We start from the raw sequence: 18980 nt of genomic DNA on the forward strand, positions 1-18980 counted from the left end.
CTATATGGAAGTAAAGTCTCTTCATTCTGTTTGAAAAGTTAACATTAATAATACTTAGAATGTGAATAGTGAAATATGAATACTATAAGACATACAAAATATCTATACAAAGAGAAAAATCTTCATAAAACAATAAATAATTTAAATATTATTCTGAAAGATATAAAAATAATTTTAAAAAAGCAGGAAAGAAGTAGCAGAAGAACAAATAGAAAACAAAAAAATAAAGTGGAACACCTAAATCCAAATGTACCAATAATTTTATTAAGTGTAAATGGGGTAAGTGCACTACTTAAAAATAGAGATTGTAAGAAAGGGTAAGAAAGGAGACTGAACTATATTCTGTTCCCAAGGGTTCAACTTCATTGTGACACTGATTGGTTAAAAAAAGATGACATAGAAGTTCAGTAGATTACACAAAGAAGAATGAGGGAAAGGGATGGGGGACAGGAATAGGAAAGGGAGTAGAATGAATCTATGTACATAGGTAAATAAACCACAGTGAATCTCCACATCATGTACAAGACTGGGATCCTAATTAGAATAATATACACTCTATGTTTGTGTAAATATGTTAAAATATACTCTACAGTCATGTATAACTAAAAAGAACAAATAAAAAAAATTAAAGCTGGAGTTGCGGTATTAATATCAAACACAGTAGACTTCAGAGCATAGAAGATATCAGAGATGGAGAAACACTACATAATGATAAATGAGTCATTTCACTAAGACATGATAAGCTTAAATATATACTCATCTACAACAAAGTTTTAAAATATATGAAACAAAAACTGATAGAACTGAAAGAAGGGCTGGGCAAATCTAGATCACAGTTGAAGATTTTTAGCATTCTCCTCTCAGTAATTGAGAGAATTGGTAGAAAGAAAATCAAATATATAGAAGAATTGAGTGATACTATTAAGTAACAGAATTTATTTGATGTTTATAGAATACTTCATCAAACAACAGCAGAATACACATTCAAGTGCCCATAGAATATTCACCAAGATGAACTATATCCTAAATCATAACACAAACCTTAAAAAGTTAAAAAAAAGAAATTATATGAAGTTTTTCTTTGGCCACTTTGACTATAGTGGAATTAAACTAGAAGTTAAAAACAAAGATTAGCTGGAAAACCTCCAAACACTTGAAAATTAAGTAACTTACTTCCTAATAATCCTTTCAAAGAGGAAGTCTCAGGGAAAATATTTTGAACTCAGCAAAAATGAAAATACAGCACATCAAAATATGTAAGATGAAGGCAAAACAGTCCTTCATGGGAAATCTATAGCATTAAATACTTATATCAAAAAAGTGAATGATGTTAAATCAGTAATCTAAGCTTCCACCTTAATAAGTAGAGAAATAATAGAAAATTAAACCTAAGGTAAAGAAGGAGGGAAATGAAAAAGATAAAAACATAAACCAGTGAAATTTAAAATAATATCAATGGAGAATAATCAATGAAACCAAAAGTTAGTTCTTTCAAAAGATTTGTAAAATTGATAAACCTATAGTTTAAGTGATGAAGATAAAAATAGTTATGACACAAATTGGGAGTCCGGACATTAACATTAGGATGGACATCTCTATACACCCCCCATATGTACCAAAATCATAAAGGAATACTACAAACAATGCTATGCACATAATTTCTACAACTTAGATAAAATGGACCAATTCCTTAAAAGTCACAAACTACCAAAAAGACTCATTCAAGAATTAGATAACCTGAACATTCCTAAATCCATTTTTAAAATTAAACTTGGTTAACACCTCCTCACCAAAAAGCAAGGCCCAGATGGTTTCGTTGGTAAATTACAACACATATTTAGAAAGAATACCAATTCTTCATAAGATCATTCAGAAAACTGAGGAACAGTGAGCACTTCATAACTCCATTTAAGATGCCAGCATTAGTCTTATACAAAACCAAAGACAGCATAAGAACACTACAGATTAATAATCCTCATGAAAATAAACACAAAATTCTCAACAAAGTGTTAAAAATTAAATCCAGCAATACAACAAGATAATAATATATAGCAACCATGGGTGGTTATTTTGGAAGGGCAAAGTTAGTTTAATAACTGAAGATTAATAAATATAATTCACTACATTAACAGGCTAAAGTAGAAAAACCACAGGATCATACCAGTTGATTAAAAAAGATACTTTTCACAAATTTAACATCAATTCATGAAAAAACTTCCTAAAAAATTGGAATAAAAGGAAATTTTCTTAATTTGACAAAGGGTATTATCAAAATGTATATAGATAACAGCAATGGTGAAAATAGTATACTTTCTTTGTAGTATTGGAAACAAGTCACAAATGTCCACTTTCAGTGTTCCTTATAACTTGCTCTGGAAATAAACCTACCCAATGCAATAAGACAAGAAAAATAGATAATAGCTATAATGTTCTTATTCACAGATGTATGTAAAAAAATTCAAAGTCATCTAAAAACCCCTAAAATGAATTTAGGATGGTCTCAGAATATATGGTTAAAATAATCTCTCTATATTAACAATAAAAATTAGAAAATTAACTTAAAAATTACCAATTCCCATATCTCCAAAATTGCACCATTTAGGTATAAATATAAAACAAACAAACAAACACCACCCCAAACATGCAGTAATTGTATACTAAAAATCTTTTAAATAAGATTAAACATATTATAGAAGACTTAAATTAGTGAGAAGACATACCAAGCTTATGCATTGGAAGATTCAGTACAGTCAAGTTGTTAATTCTCTCTAAATTTATCTAAAATTTAATGCAAATTCAATCAAACCCCTAGGGGAATTTTGTAGATATAGGCATGATGATTCTATGAGTTAGGTGGTAAATCACAGAAACTAGAATAACCAACAGGGTTCTGAAAAAAAAAAAGTCGGAGGACTACCACTATCTGATTTTAAGATGTATGAATAAAATTACAGTAATCACAACATTGTGATTTTTGCAAAAGGATAGATAACATAGCTCAATGAAACAGATAAAAGTCAAGAAAGAGCTCCACATGAATATGGCATTTTTAAAAAAAATAAAAGTACAGAGGCAATTAGATAGGAGAAAGGGCTCAAGAACAGATATTTCACCAAAAAAAAAAAAAAAAGATTCCAGGTGGAAAATAAGTATACAAAAAGATGTTTAGCATCATCAGCCTTAGGAGAAGGCAAATTAAAACCACCCTGAGATGTTACTATTGGAAGAGCAATAGCATAATTTTAAATTACATGCTGACAGAGATGCAGAGAAACTGGATCTCATCTATTACTGGTGGGTTGTAAAATAGAAAAGCTACTCTGGAAAAAATGTTTGGCTGTTTCTTATAAAACAAAGCAGGTCCTTACCATACAACCCAACAATTATACTACTGGGCATTTAACTCAGAGAAATGAAAACGCGTGTTCATATAATGCTGTACATGAATGTGGACAGCAGCTCAAGCTGGAAATGACCTAAATGTGCTTCAGTGAGTGAATAGATCGACAATAGGTGATACATCCACGTCAAGTACTTTTACAACACAAGGAGTAATGGGAGAATTAGTCTACACAAGGGAATATTTTTGGGGAGACAGAACTGTTCTATATCCTGATTATGGTGGTAGTTCAGTGAATCCGTGCATGTGTTAAAACTCAGGGCTACATGCTACAAAAATTATATTTTACTGAGTGTTAATATAAAATTAAAAAATTACATTTTACTGAGTGCTTAAATAAAATAAAAATACTAACCACATCCCTAAGGATTGGGGGAAAAAAACCAAGTAAAATTAAAAGGAAAAAAAATCTGGATGTTACAGAAAGATACAAAAGAGAATGTGAAAAATCCTTTTAGATGTAATTTCTACATTTAAAAATCCAAAAGCAGGAATACAGTCAACATGCTGTATATAATCTGCTTTTGTCATGTAAGTTTTTACATGTGGGTGAATATGGCCACATGTTATCATCTTAAATGGCTGCATAATACTCTTTTTTTTTTTTTTTTCTCGTGGTGCTGAGGGTTGAACCCAGGGCCTTGTGCATGCGAGGCACACACTCTATCAACTGAGCTATATCTCTAGCCCATAATACTCTATTTTACAGATGGCTTGTAATCTATTCAAGCAAACCCTTTTTGTTGGATATTTTGCTTTTTCCCAAATGTTTGCTTATTATAAACAGTAATTTGATGAAGATTCTGACATAAACATCTCTAACTTTTCAAATTGGCTCATTCCAATAAATTCTTAAATATGGATGAAAGAGTAAAGGGGATTTTTAAGACTTTTGTTAGAAATCAGCAAACTTTTCCCACAAATTATTCCATTGGTTTGTAATTTCACCAACCATGCAAGAGAAATGCCCATTTTGCTTATGCTTGTGTGTTTGCACAACTGGCCACAATACTTTGTCCTTCTTTGCAATGAGAGATCTTTTGTTCCAACCTGTGAATCTGGGCTGACCTTCTGACTTCATTTGGCCAATTCGCATGTGGCAGAAGTGATGTTATACAAGTTCTGAGCTTAGCCCTCGAGAGACTTTGCAGCCCTCGCTGTCATTCTTGGAATCCCAGCCACAACTGCCCGGGGGACGTGCCAGGCTGGGTAGGAGAGACCACAGGGAGCACAGCAGAGCCTCTCAGGTGAGGTTGAGAACAGCTGGCCTCCTGCCAAGCCACCAGCTGATGACACACAGGCGCAAGCTCAGCCAGGAGCCAGGCTCAGCTGAGAACCAGCTGACAAGTAGAATGTCCAGCCAACCTGCAGGCTTCAAACCTGGGAAATGCTCACCGTTTTCAGCAGCTGAGCTATGTGCTGGTGTGTAATGCAAAAATAGATGACGGACATTTGCTTTAATTCTTTTAAGCTTTTATCAGTGAACAATGATACTGCATTGTTTCATATATTTCTTTAATTTTTAGAGTAGTCTTCCTGTATTTGTCATTTAAATTCCTATTTTATGAATTGATTAGTTCCCTATGGATTTATTACTTTTTCCTTGTTGATTTTACTAGAGTTTTAAAAATAACCCTTTGTCTGCTAAATATGTTGCAGTTATTTTCTGCAGAAGAATGTGATTGATTTTCTTGTGGTAGTTCTGCAACGCCAAACAGGGCAATTCCCAAAACGATTAAAAAAGATACCATGTGGTCTCACAGGCATTGCTGTAAAGGGTTAACTAACATTCATTTTCTTTCTGTCTTTTTTTTTTTTTTTGGTACTGGGGATTGAACCCGGGGGTACTTTACCACTGAGCTATATTCCCAGCCCTTTTAATTTTTTTATTTGGTGACATGATCTCATTAAGTTGCTTAGGCCCTTGCCAAATTACTGAGGATGGCCTCGAACTTGTAATACCCAAGTCCCGGGATTATGGCATGCACCTCTGCACTCGGCACTAACATTCATTTTGAAGTGTAGTTTCTAGCACATGCATTGTGTCAAAGAAAATCAGCCTTGTGATTTGATAATGAAGACATGAAATGTTTCAGAGTTGAAGGTACAATTCAGTTCTGGTCATAGGATCAGGCGCCATCACCTTTATCACCTTCACTGGCAAATTCTTCCTATGTGTCTTCCTCTGGGGACACAGTCAGGGATCTCTTCTACTTTGCCTATTCACTTTCTCCATCCAAAACACTCTGAGATATTTTTCAAAGTGGGTGCCAGTTGGTAAAAGGCTCCAAAGATGCCTCGAGCAAGATGAATTGAGAAACATGCCCCCTCTCTCCCCTCTTGCAGGTCACATACCAGAATGCTCTGAGAAGTCCTGCAACAAGAAACTCTATTTAATGCAGGATTATTTTATCAAATACAGAAAAAATGCTGGATTGGAATAGTCTCTGTAAATTTCGAGGAGCTGTGAAAATAGGCAACTTGTTGGTATCAGGATCAATAACAAACCTCTTCCTAAAATTCTCATAGTGGCCAGGTCCTTCCAACCACTCCCTATTCAGCCATGTCTCTGGCAAAGTGCAATTGAGCTAAAACACAAAATGTTGTGAAAGTCCCATTTGGAGCAAGGGCCTGGCCCAGAAGCTCTGCCCATCACTACTTCCAATCCCTTCTCTCCTTCCTGAAGTTCCCCTTTCCTCTTGGACAGGGGTCAATGTCCGACATTCTCCTCAGTCCCATTTCCTGACTTTTCTCCAAAGCTGTGCTCTTGTTGATCACTGCCTCGAAGAAAAGGGCAAATCTCTGGCCTCCCTGCTCTGGGGGAGTGTGAGTCCTGCTTTCATTCACTGGTGCTTGAGGGCACTTCCGGGAGGTTTCTCAAGCTCCAGGACCAGGGGTGGGGTGGGCATGTGGTCTCAGGGTGGGTAGCATTCACTAGAGAGCTTCGAGCTTCCTAAAAGCATGAACTACTGAGGGTTTGTAGGCTTTGACATTCCTGTATCAAATGAATCTCTTTTAAGAAAAAAAAATGTTAACTCGATCAATCTCTAATTATAGAGTCATCATGTGGAATAATATTCACAGTCAGCTCTAAGTGCAACTGAATCCCCTTCAGATCAGATGTTCCTGGGACTCTAGGTGGCCTGTCCCACCTCTCTCAGGGAACCCTTCCCCTGCTCTACTAGCTGTCACCCAGTCAGCATTTTTGAAACTGCAGCTCTGGCCATTTTAGTAAAAGCATGTTAGAGATTATTTCCCACGAACCCCACGAGGTGGCTCCCAGGCCATTTTCCCAAATCCCATTGGCTTGTCTTCCTTTCTGACCCTCTCAGAAGTAGAGATACACAGGAGCAAACAAGCTCAGCTGTGAGTGTGTACCGCCTTGGGCCTGCCTTTTATCCAGTCAGGATGCTTCTCCTGCCTGACATCTCCTCTCCAGATATCTTCAGGTTTCAATCAGGATGTGTGCAAAGGCCTAATTTGCTCAGAATACCTAATGCAGGGAGGGCAAACAGGTTTCGTGTTGTTCATTAGCTCTGACTGATTGGAAGTGGCTGCCTGGAGCTCTGATCAATTAACAAAGATTGCCAGATATGTGAGTGTGTGGATGCATGTGAGTGTGTGCATGCGTGTGAGTGTGTGTGTGAGTGTGCACTCATGCATGAGTAGACATGTGTGAGCAGAGCTGCCGGATTGCCATTAGATACTTTGCATCCCCTACTTAAGGTCTCATTAACTCTTTCTGTAACAGGCTGCCATGCTTACGACCTGGATTATTTGCCTTGGAAATTTTTCCTGTATTAGCTGACGGTTGGGAAAACCTTAGTTAAAGCTTTTGTCGTTGTAAAAGCAACCTTAAACAGACCCTGGGCAGGTATTCAATAGAGGTGTGCTGTGGTCCTGCCCAGGGTGCTGTAGTCAGGAAGTGGTGAGCTGTAACATCCCAGCATGCTAGGTGGGGACAAGGAAATGTCCGGTTCTTTGGAACATCAACAGAGCACCACCTCTATAGGTATTACCAGATGCAGCATGAAGGGCCCCTTTCCGTATTAGCTGCTCTGGTATGAGAGGACACCCCAGGGTGCCATAGCTCAGGGCTGAACTTGTGTGGGCCCCTGCTGATGTGTGAGATGACAGGTTTCTCTCACAGTCCCCACCGCACCTGGTTTCCTATGGACCTTGAAAACACAGGAACATTCATGACTCCTTCTGCAGAATGGAGCTCCACAAGGAAGTCCCAGGTCTGCAAATGTGGCAGTGTCCCCAAGCTCCTGCATGATCAATGAAGGTTGCTCCCCTTCTGGTCCAAGAGTGTTTGCTTGGTGCTAAGAGCTGATGACTGGAAGGACAGGAGCCCGAAAGAAATACTGACTCCTCAAAATAACCCGCTGGACCTGAAGTCACAGGGCCTCCTCCTACAGATCACTCTCCTGTCTTCCATATGTGCATCACAGATCCGTCTTCTGAAGACCATCGGTATGAAGACCTGAGAGTTCTGAACAGCCATCTCTGGATGAAATCTTGGGTTTCTTTTTGGGAGTGGGATGGAGGTCCTGCATCCAAAATGGCCACCATATTGGTCTCTGTCCTTTGTGGAGGAAGTGGCATGGTGGACTAGTTAAGCCCACTGGCTCTGGGAGTGTTCAGGTATGGTTCAGCTCCTGGGTCTGGCTTTGCTAGCGGTGTTACTTCGGGCAAGTTATTTCAACTTCTATGAACCTCAGTTTCCCCATTTGTAAAATGGGGGTGACAACCCCATCCCCAGAGTGTAGTTGTGAAGATTAAATGAGGTGAGTTATAAAAGTCGCTCAGCTCGATGTCTGGCACATAGTAAGTCACTGTATTTACTGTGATAGATAGAGCTTCTGGTAGTCCAGAGAACAGAGCTTAAGAAGTTCAAGGCTCATTGGATAAGGAGAAAGTAACATGGGAAACACTGACTGGCAGCAACCTCAGCAGGACCCAGTCTGAACTCTTCATGTTTCTTCTTAAACCCATCCCGCTGCATCTCCTCTCCCTTCATCTTCCCCACTGTTTAGGTCCTGTCCTTGACTCACATCTGGGATCCAGACCACAGGAAAAGCTTGCTACAGGATCATGCCTCCTAGGGGGTCTTCTCGCTTCCAACCTTGGCCCCTTCAGTTTATTCTCCACATGTTGGAAGCGGTCATGTCCCAAACCATCCAATAATTTCTAACACACTCAGATTAGAAGCCAGCATGCCTATGGTAGCCCCAGGCCCTGCAGGTCTTGCCCTAGATCCTCTCTGACTCATTTTCTCCTTCCCTCCCCTAACCATACCCCTCCCTCTCCTTCCAGCCACAGCCACCTGCTCCCTGGATCCTGCCTCAGGCCTCTGCACCCCATCGCTCCCTCTGCTGAAAGGTCTTCCCCAGATGCCCTCATGGCTTGCTCCCTCCCCTCTTTCCTGGTTCAAATGTCACCTTCTCAATGAGGCCTTTCTCACCTACTCTATTTTGATCCCTCATGGTAGGATGAATTATGGCCTTTACAGACAAGCGTGCCAGGGATCTGTGGAAGCTGTGAAAGTTGCTTTCTATGGCAAGCGAACTTTACAGATACTCTTAAATGCAGACAGGGAGATTATCCTGGTTGCCACTGGGCCCTAAATGCAACCATATATATCCTTATAAGAGGGAGATGGGGAGACTCAACTGCTCATGGGGAGAAAAGGTAGGTGGTAATGAAAGCAGAGACTGGAATACTAACCACAAGTCAAGAGCACCAACAGCTTCAGGGGCAGGAAGAGGCCAGGAATGACTTCCTCCGCAGAGCCTCCAAAAGCCCAGGGCAGCTGATTTTAGATTTCCACTCCAGAAGTGTCAGTATTTTTGAATTGTGAAAGCCACCAAGTTGATGGAAATTTGCTAGCAGGTCCCCTGCACCCCATCATCTTTTCTGCTTCGGCCTCCCCTGCCTCACTGAGTTTCACTTGTTAGGATTGTCCTCCCTTCCTCGCAAGATGTTGGATGCACAAGACCGGGAACCTCTATCTGTGTGGCTAAGTGACACCAGTGGCCAGCTAGTCTATTCTCTTTCTAGCAGGGTAGCTCATGAGCCACGTGCAGTTAAGTTCATTTCAGAGAAACAGCAGGGCCCGGGCTTGTCCACATGGTGGTCAGGGCAGGTGGCAGGTCTTGCTGGGCCCACTAACTGGGCTCTAGTGTCTATCCTGGGCTGTAGTCCCAGGAATTCTAGCATAAAACACAGAATGCAAAGACAGCTGGCTCCCTCCTGCTCTCATGCTGGTGACCTGAGTTGACTGGCCCTTGCTCACTACCTGCCAGCGCCTTTCTGTGAAGATGTTGAGAAGGCCTACATTTCAGAGAGCAATTCCCAGAGGGCTCTTGGGTTTCCAGAGGCTTCCTGTTTCAGAAGGGAGGGGGTACCGCTATCCTCCCCTGGATGTCATCAGATGATTTCCTTGCAGGTTAGGGTTTCAAGGCCCTGGTGACAAACTCTTTGGGTTGAGCCTTTGAGGGTCCTCCGACATCAGGTCATGAGACTCTACTGAAGAGCTGTTAACCATGGTGGGTGTGGGGGGTCTCTGGTCAGTCCTCACCTCCAGCCATGACCTCCTATCTCTATCCTGTCCAGATCCAGCTGATTGCAGAATCAGCCTGGTGATGCTGTTGCCTGCCATTCCTGAGCTGCCATGAACCTGTCCTGGAAAAGTAAGGATTCTCAAGAAAGGGCCCTATCACTCCATCTTGGCACTAGGTGGAAAGCTCTTGGCAGGCTCAGTTTCAGAAGAGGCCAAGGAGCCACTGACTCAGGCCAGAGAAGGGCTTGGACACCATCAGCCAGCAGGGGGAGACCGGTTTCCAGGGGAATTGCAGAAGCTGAGCCCGGTAACAGCTGAGACCTTGCTGAGGGGTAGAGGGCAAACGATCAAAGTGCCGACTCTGATTCCTGCTGACTGTGTGATCTTGGATATATGACAGCCTTTCCAAGCCTCAGTTTACCCATCTGTAAAATGAGGACCGTGAGAGCACCTATCAAATAGAATTACTGAGAAGCTTAATGTCCGTGAGAATAAATATGGAAATGGCTTGGCAGAGAGCCTGGCACAGGGTTAGCACTCAATAAAGGTTAGTTATAGTGATGGCGATGATGGTGGTGATGATGATGATGGGGTTTGGTGCCACAAGGACTTTATTTTGGGCAGAGGTACCAGGGATTGAACTCAGGGGCACTAGACCACTGAGCCACATCCCCTGTCCTATTTTTTGTATTTTTAATTTAGAGACAGGGTCTCACTGAGTTGTTTAGCGGCTCGCTTTTTGCTGAGGCTAGCTTTGAACTCGCGATCCTCCTGTCTCAGTCTCCAGAGCTGCTGGGATTACAGGTGTGGGCCACTGTGCCCAGCAGGACTTTATTTTTTGACCTTTGATGAAGGGCAGACACAGACCATGAAACCTCCCAGGGCTTCCTCTGGGATGCCAGGAGAGGACAAGGGTGCTTGCTCCAACCTCCATGGGTGCAGAGAGGAGCTGCTCTCCAAGGTCTGAGCTCCACATCCGGGTCTGTCTCTGGCTGGGGCAGCAGAACCAGAGGGACAGTCACAGGAGAGGTCACCACTAGCGAGCAAGTCACTTACCTTGGTTGTCGTAGGAAGTGATGACCTGGGGCTGCTGAGGGTGCTGCTTCTCTGCCAGGTTTCCTATTTAAGGAAGACAGAGAGGCCTGCAGTGACCACTGGGAACACAGTGGAATTTTCCCTGGGCAGAGCAGGGAGCTGTGTGCATCTGCAAGAAAGGCAGGCTTGAGCACATCCACAGGCCTGGCCCATTCATATGCACACTCCCGTGGACACCCCCATAGTGTGCACACCACCTGTGAACCAGCACAGAGATGCACCTGAATTTGGAGACAAATGCCTGGAGCCCATGTGCACAAGCCCCTTCCACCTGCCAGCAGGAGCCAGCGCAGGCTGGGGCTCACAGGACCATGCTGGTGATACCCCTAATGTTGTGGAGCCATAACACAACATTAGCCATAACACAACACTGACAGGTGTCACCACGCACTCTCATATGCATGAAGACCTCATGTGATCTCCACATATGGGAGGTTCTGACTTGGAACTTGAACACCAAGTTTCCTAAATCTTAGCTTTCCACCTCTCTGTTAGGAGAACAAGGGGCAGCTGTCCCTATGCCAGCCTTGGAGTGGGGACAATGTGCGGTTTGATTCAGTTTCATAAACATCACAGGACTATCTATACACCATAGATATTTCTGTCCTTTGAAAACCACTTGTCCTTAGAGCCTAGTAGGGTCAGGCTACTGCAGAGAGATGCCTAGGCCCTGCCATAGGCAATCAAAGGGGAATCTTCAGGCTTCCCTGCTCCTCCTATGAGCAGTATGACCTCTCCCTCATCCCTGCTACCTACTGGCTGCCGGGGCTGTGCCTTGGTCTTACGGAAGCTGCCCTTGAACCTCTGCTTCAGGGGGCAGAGGAGGAGCTGGGGAAGGGCCAGACTACGGCAGTAGGAGGTTCCACCACGACCACCCTGTCCTGCCATCTTCTTCCTCTGGCCTCCGGCTGGCCTGCAGCAGGCCTGCCACAGGGAGTGACCACTGGAACCAGTGCCTCAGTCTGGGAATTAGTTTGTCCCTAGGGTACTGAGCTGAACAGATTCCATCTGAATGACTCCTTTTGTACATTCAACCAAATGGGTCACTCAGATGCTTCCCATGCCTGATCCCAAGCAGAAGTCAGTTGAGGTGGATGGGAAAGGGGACCCTGAGCTGGTCAGGACCTGTGATCCACCTGGAAGGACCTTCCCTGGGACAAGCCTGACTGCTCCAGTCTTCTCTGGTGAATAAGCTGAACCAGGCCCCTGAAGCCCCCAGGCCAGGGTTAGTTAGCCGAGGCTAGGCTGTGTCTGCCAATGCAGGGTGATATGGCATGTTGGTTTGAAGCCCCAGGCCAGAACCAGGCAGGACAGGGAGGCTGCCTCTTGTGGGCACAGCTGGCTGCATCTCCAGGAGGAAACAGGATCCGGGAAGGGAATCCTCAAGGAGGGTGATTGGCTGGCATAGCTTCTGTGCGGTATTTATAGTCAGGGCTCTATGACTGGTTTCCCTCTAGTTGTAGGGCATTGGATACTGTGCTGCTAGGCAGACTTTGGCCAGGACCAAGGAAAGCAGCCAATCACAGCAGGGGAAGCCCGTTACTGGGCAAGCTATGGGTGGCAGTGTGGCTCAGTGCCAACACCTGCTGCTTCTAAAAGTTTGGAGTTCTCCAGGGCCCCCTCCCCACACCTGCCAACACCCAGGTCCAAGGAGTGTAGAGGGCAGCAACAGGGGGAAAAATGTGCCCTTCTGGATCGATGCCATGTTCATTGGTGCACACTCTACCAGCCCAGGCCATCAGCTGCTTCCTTCTGAGATGAAAGTATCCAGTTGCCAGGGCTGGGCGGCCTGCTGGTCACCAGGAATGGGTGTCTTGGGCTCCACCAGGGCATGTATGAGAAAAGATAAGCTTCAATACCTGAAGCCCAGATCTTGGAATTTAGAAACACAGAAAGAAGTAAGGCATCTTCTTCTTTCTCTTTTAATTTTGGCCTATTACAAACATGCCATTTGAAAAATAAATGAAAATTCACTTTGAATTACATGCATTGGTGGAATGGTAGAACCATCATCTTTTCTGGAACCAGGACTCTGTTGAGTCCCTTCCCAGCTCTGCATTTACTCCAAACTCTCAGCTCTCAAGGTGGTTTTGCAAGAACTATTTTAATCATCCTCTTTATGGACTAAGACCCACTTCCTGTCTTTAAAAAAAATTTTTGGGGGGGTTGTTGATGGACCTTTATTTTATTTATTCATACACAGTGCTGAGAATCGAACCCAGTGACTCACACATGCCAGGCAAGTGCGCTACTGCTGATCCCCAGCCCCAGCCCCAGCCCCCACTTCCTGTCTTTTACAAGAGTCTTGTAATAGTCTTGAAATAGTTACTGCATTATTTTGTATTTTCCACTAACTTTCCCCAAAATCAGGACCCTGGAAGATGGTAAAAAATAGCAGGAGTTCAGTATATTCCAATTCATTCCTGAGATTTCCTAAGATGAATGTCAGACAACTCGGGCAAGGTCAGAGAGAACTGCAGTAAACAAGGATGCTGTGTCTCTTTGCACCCACCTGTGGCTTACTTTGCCCACTTGCCCACTCATACACTGCCCAGCACGCACGCCCTGCAGGCCACTTCTGAGGCTGACAGGTCTCCGGAGGTCTGGTCCTGATTATAATTCTCACTAGCCCATAACTAGCTATGGTGTCTGCTAGAGCAAAAGCTGGCATGTCTACTGCCTGATGGTCCCAGGAACAAAGTAAAGAAAGCCTTTGCACTCATGCATGCCCAAGAGCCAGGACGCAGAGGGGTGGTCTCCCTGGTGAGGAGCAGGCATGTCCTGAGGATGACTTCTAACCATGGGCTGCGCAGGGGGAACAGGAAGACACTTCACCACCATGATTTTGAGATTCTACAGCAATGAATGGTATTATGATTATAATTTTAATGTAGTCCTACAAAGACAGGGTTTCTGGACTGCCTTGATCACTGTTTTCTTCTCCAACATTTGAAACTTTACCTGACACTAAAGATATTTGTGGAGGAAATGAATGAATGAACTTACTTTTGAAACCCCATCCTTTCCTTTTGTTACTGTAAGAAGGATGACAGAGCATCTTTATGTGGTTTTACTCAATTGCAGTCCTATTTGCCCATTTGGGAAGGGTCACGAAGGGTGGTTTTTTTTAGACTGGCATATGATAAGCCCATTATCTGATTCCAGGGCTCACACAGCTGGGGTCTGATGGAGTTCCATAGGGGGGCTCTGGGAGTGCAGGTCTGATTCCTATTAGAATTCTCATGTATCATCCCATGTACTGTCACCGATGTTTGTCCCTGAAGCCTGGGATTATGAATCCCTGAAAGGCAAGAACAGGGCTCATTATAATCAGCCCATCCAAACCACTTCCAGAGGGATGCTGAGTTTTCAGGGTGGAGAGATGTCTGGTACCAGAGAGAGAGAGAGAGAGAGAGAGGCTTTGGAAACTGACTTCTTATTGTATTCTGGGTCCCAGGCCTGCAGGCCAGTAGGGAGTTATAAACAGATTCCTTGACTAGTGCCTCCCCAGGCATCAATGGCCTAAGGCAGGCCACCATCCCCTCCGTTCAGAAAATAAATTAATAAATAAATGGATAGCCTTGTGACATGTGCAGACCAACCTTCTGTGGGAACACAATCAAACCTCATCACCCCAAGGGAGGCCAAGTCTTCCCTTATTGCTTAGCCAGCAAACAAATGGATGCTCAAGTTCATGGCATTGCTCCCCAGCTCCAGCCTCCAGGAGAGCAGAGGCCCTGATGCCAGGGAAAACTTTCCAGGTTCACAGCAGCCCTAGAGGCCTGGCTGAATCACAAGCAGCCATTCTTTGCTCAGAGGTTAGATGTCTAGAGCCAGTCTTCAAATGAATGAAACCCAACCCTTCCAGCTATTTTTCAATGTATTAGATTGCAGAGGTTGAAAAGAAAACAGAAAGGAAAGGAGAATTTACCATAAAGTTCATTTCCTTCTAATTTCTGCCATTTCCGGATTCCGTTTCCAACACCTTGGAATCCTGTGAAATAACAAGGACACTGGAGTGAGGTTCTCTGCAGAGGGAGGCGCAGGCAAGCGAGCATGTACTAAGTGCAGACTTATTTGTGTTAAAGTGGGGCTGGTGGAAGTTGATTCTTTTGGGATCCAAGGGAGGCTGTCCTCAAATGAGATGTATTTGAGGAAAAGAAGGCAACCCTCAAAATTCAAAAACATTTAAAAAAAACACGTTAAGATAGAATTGTCATAGAGATAGGCATGCCCACCCCTCTATGGGAATGGAAAGTGACAGTAGCTTGCTCTCCCAGCTTCCCTTACAGCTAGAGCATGGACCTGTGTGGCCTAGGTTCAATCAGATGTACCTGAGTCAGACTCTGCTGCTGATGCAATGGGGAAGGGAAGGGAAGACTTCTGACAGCAGCTGGAAGTGGTAGCTGCAAGGTCAAGTTCCTGGCACAAAACTGACATATGTTCTGGCAGTGGGAGCTCCTGCAATCAAAGTGAGATCCTGGCATGGAAGAAAAGTCCAGTGCACCTTGGTGGCTGCAGAAGTTCCCTCTGCAGATCAGCTCTGTAGCACACTTTGTGGCACAGTTCCTGGAAGCTCAGTTTCGAGTCTAACTCTCCAAACTTGCAATCACTCACAAGCCCCCAGTTCCACCTTAGTCCCCTTCTTTTTTGTGAAGTCCTCCAAATACCATTTGGAACTCCCACTGATGTACTAGTGGAATGGAATGCATGAGTCACATAAACTTCCGGGATAAAAATCTAGGCATATAGCTCTTCCAGACTTGGTGCAGGCAGCTACAGGCTACCTCCTCTACTGCCGCAGGTATATATGAGCTCTCCCCGCCAAAGCAAGCTTTGTGAGAAGTTCTGCTCTAAGGGAATAACTGGGAAGATGTTAGAGCCAGAGAAGAAAGGAGAGAGCATCCACTGGCTTTGCAGCCCAAAGCCCTTGCGACTAGCCTATCTGCGCTCTCCTGGCTGTCTTGCCCTCTGACTCCTTTCTGCCACAAGGCCACCCAGTGTCTGAATTGTGGCAGTAACTGAGCTTCACTCTTCTGATATGGGGCTCAGGCCCTTATTTGCAGAGGTGAGGAAGAGCCATTCCCCAGTGGGGAAACGGTCATGTAGAGGAGACACCTGAAAGTGGCCGGTGTTTGTTTGGGATTTTGTGTAATCATAAGAGGCCTTGGGCAAGCTAGTTTTGCTTGGTGTTTTCATCCCTTGGGGCTGCAGCTCAAGGAGCGGGCCTGCAAACTGACTTGGCCTGGGGTCTCCTGAACATCACCGCCTGGCAGGTATTATTGAAGGCTTGTTCTTTCCTTTTTTTCCATTCTAGAGCAGAACTGTCTGGTTGTTAATGAGTGACAGTTTTCTCCACTGTCATAGTATCTTTGAGAAACCTCCATTGGGAAAATATTTGTAGAAATCTATCAGCTCCTATCAAGCAGGGGTGCTTTCCTCCCCGAGTCATGGTCATGAGTGCAAAATGTGATGGTCTAGAGTCATGGGGAGCTGTGCTATATTCCAGGTACCTTTCAGAGAGGTGTCCCTGCCTGGCATTTCCTGCTTCTTTGTGTGCTTTGGCCTCCTCTGGTGTCAGAGACTTTAGGACAGACATGATCAGAGGGGTGAAGATGTGGGAACTCATGAGGTGACTTGGAATGGGACTTCCTCCAGCACACACACACACGGGGGGAGGTCTGGATTGCAGGGCATGTAGTAGGAGCAGTCTCCTGTCTTTCATGAAGCTGATGACCTCTGCTGATTTCCTACTTACAGATACCCTGTGGGCCATTTATTTCCCTTTCTCCCAGGATCTGCTCTGAGAACTAGAGAACCAACTAACTTATACAACTCCTGACCCCCATATCCTCCCAAGACTGGAGCACCTGTCGACGTTCTCAGCCCTCCAGTGTCTATTTCTTTCCCTGGACTGCTTCACCAAGACCTCTCCAGCCTGGGTGGCTTGTGGGACAAGACCATTCACAGAATTGGTGCTTTAATGGGATAGGTGGAGGGTGGCTGGTCAATGTCCATTGGGACTTTGGGGACAGAAGAGCCAGGGGCAGAGTGTCAGCCAGCTCCAAGGAGCTCCAGAACTGGAGGGGAAGTTGGGGGGTGAGGAGGGAGAAATCATTTCCTCATAAGGGCTATCAAACATCACTCCTAAAGACCTGGTGTACTGTCCTTCGGTGTCAGAGTCTTTAGGACAGACATGCAACCCCACACCAGCCTGGGAGACCAGGACCCTTAGGTTCCCATGGTTCTCAGGGCCTTATTTAACCTCCATTATTAACCATTTATACTCTATTCACAATGCTTCTGAGTTGAGGCCAGGGTCCCCTTCCACAATCGCTCTATAACCAGTTACTTTATTTGACCACTTTTCACTTCCCCAGAAAGTCTGTAGAACAAGTAACATTGATGGACAAGTTCAAGCTGAGAGAGCAGAACCATCCCACCCAAGCCTGTGCTCTTTCTATCTGTAGGAGGCTGGGAATGAGACTGAAGAAGGGAAAACTGAGGTTATAAGTTGTGCAAGGCTACCTAGGGAGCTCCTCGTCTCAGAATCTGGCTCAGTACACAGATGCCCCTTGGGTCCCTCGTGCCCCGCAGTGTGCTACATGGGGCAGCAGGCCTCTGCCACACATGAGTCAGCCCGAGGCTCTGGCCCCCTTTCTCCAGGGCATCCTCCAACCCTGATCTGCACCCTTCGGGGAGTGGTTCCGAGGAAACAGGCTCCCGGGTGACCGAAGCACCCAGAGGCCCACACTGGGAGTCAAGCTAGGACAACCACCCAGCTACGCGTTGCCACGGGACGCCGGTGCTAAGGCGTGGAGGCACAGGCAGCTGTAGGGGAAGAGGACCCGGCTTGCTGACTTCTTTCGGGGGCATATGAGACTTCCCTCGGCGGGCGGGCCCTGGGGCGTGGAGGCCGAGGTGCCAAGGGGCCGAGGGACCCGGGCCGGGCGCGCTTTACCTCCTCGGCGCTGCAGCAGCGCGCCCGGGTCCGCCTGCGAGTCCATGTGCGCGCCCTGTGCGGCGCGCCGCTTCTCCGAGTGCACGATCAGCAGCATGTCGATGGACACGGCGTTGCTGTCCTTCTTCAGCTCCATGGTGCCACCTCCCTCCGGGCCGGCGCGCCGCGGCTGCTCGCGAGGCTGCCTGCTTTGCAAATGGCCCCGTGCGCACCGCTGCCTGGCGCGGGAGAGGACAGGGCGCGGGAGAGGGCGCTCCCCCGCCGCCAGAGGCACTGGGCGCCGCGTTTCGCTGACTCTGCCAAACACACTATTAGGACCCGCCCGGGAGGGCGCTATCCTAATGAAGCGGCTCTAAGTCACCTTTGAAAGGAAATCCCCAAGCCTAGCCCTGACCTGCACCCAGGCTGTGGTCTGCAGAGGCCGCGGGTTCCAGAGAGTCCCTCCTGGTGTCCCTGGCCTCTCGCCCCCTGTGCTTGAAGCGCTGATCCTGGGCTGCGGGACTGTTCTCCCCTGTGGCTGGCTGCTGTCTCATCCCCACCATCTCCGGGAACTTAGGGGTAGGGGGTCCCAAAAGGGACCTCCTGAGAAAAGTCACTGGCCAATGCCGAAATGGCACAGTGCCATCAACATTGAGAGTTAGTTCAAGGAAGGAAAGATAGCAAGGGGGTTCCCGAATAAACTGCAAGTTGTGCCGAAACTGGTCAGGTTTTGGCCTTGGCCTCATTCATTTTTTTGGGTGGGTTTTGGAGGTTGGCAGCTTTCTCTATAGGAGGGAGTTGGGTGGGTGTTGGGGTCACAACCTCCGCATTATGGCTAGTCCAGAACTAAAATTGTGTCCACTGGACATCAGGCTAACTATCTTCTTTAGCCTGAAATGGAAGTGGTAAAATCTCTGTTCCTTCTAGAAGACTGACTCCTGCTCTCAGGGGAAAGGAGGAGGGAGGGAGGGAGGAGGCTG

The 18980-nt window shown here is 45.5% G+C and overlaps 1 protein-coding gene across 1 annotated transcript in view; it reads right to left on the bottom strand.

Annotated features, from left to right (window-relative positions):
• Nucleotides 1-18271, bottom strand: part of Ky (kyphoscoliosis peptidase) — a 45207-nt gene extending 26936 nt beyond the window's left edge. The window contains exons 1-3 of the mRNA XM_026383799.2: nucleotides 18022-18271; nucleotides 14992-15054; nucleotides 11022-11084 (exon numbers count right to left, since the gene is read on the bottom strand). Coding sequence (XP_026239584.1) covers nucleotides 11022-11084; nucleotides 14992-15054; nucleotides 18022-18157 — 262 coding nt within the window. The 5' untranslated portion in view covers nucleotides 18158-18271. The remainder of the gene's footprint in view (nucleotides 1-11021; nucleotides 11085-14991; nucleotides 15055-18021) is intronic.
• Nucleotides 18272-18980: the final 709 nt, after the last annotated feature.

The sequence above is a fragment of the Urocitellus parryii genome, chromosome 2 (assembly GCF_045843805.1).
Source record: "Urocitellus parryii isolate mUroPar1 chromosome 2, mUroPar1.hap1, whole genome shotgun sequence".
Lineage (NCBI taxonomy): Eukaryota > Metazoa > Chordata > Mammalia > Rodentia > Sciuridae > Urocitellus > Urocitellus parryii.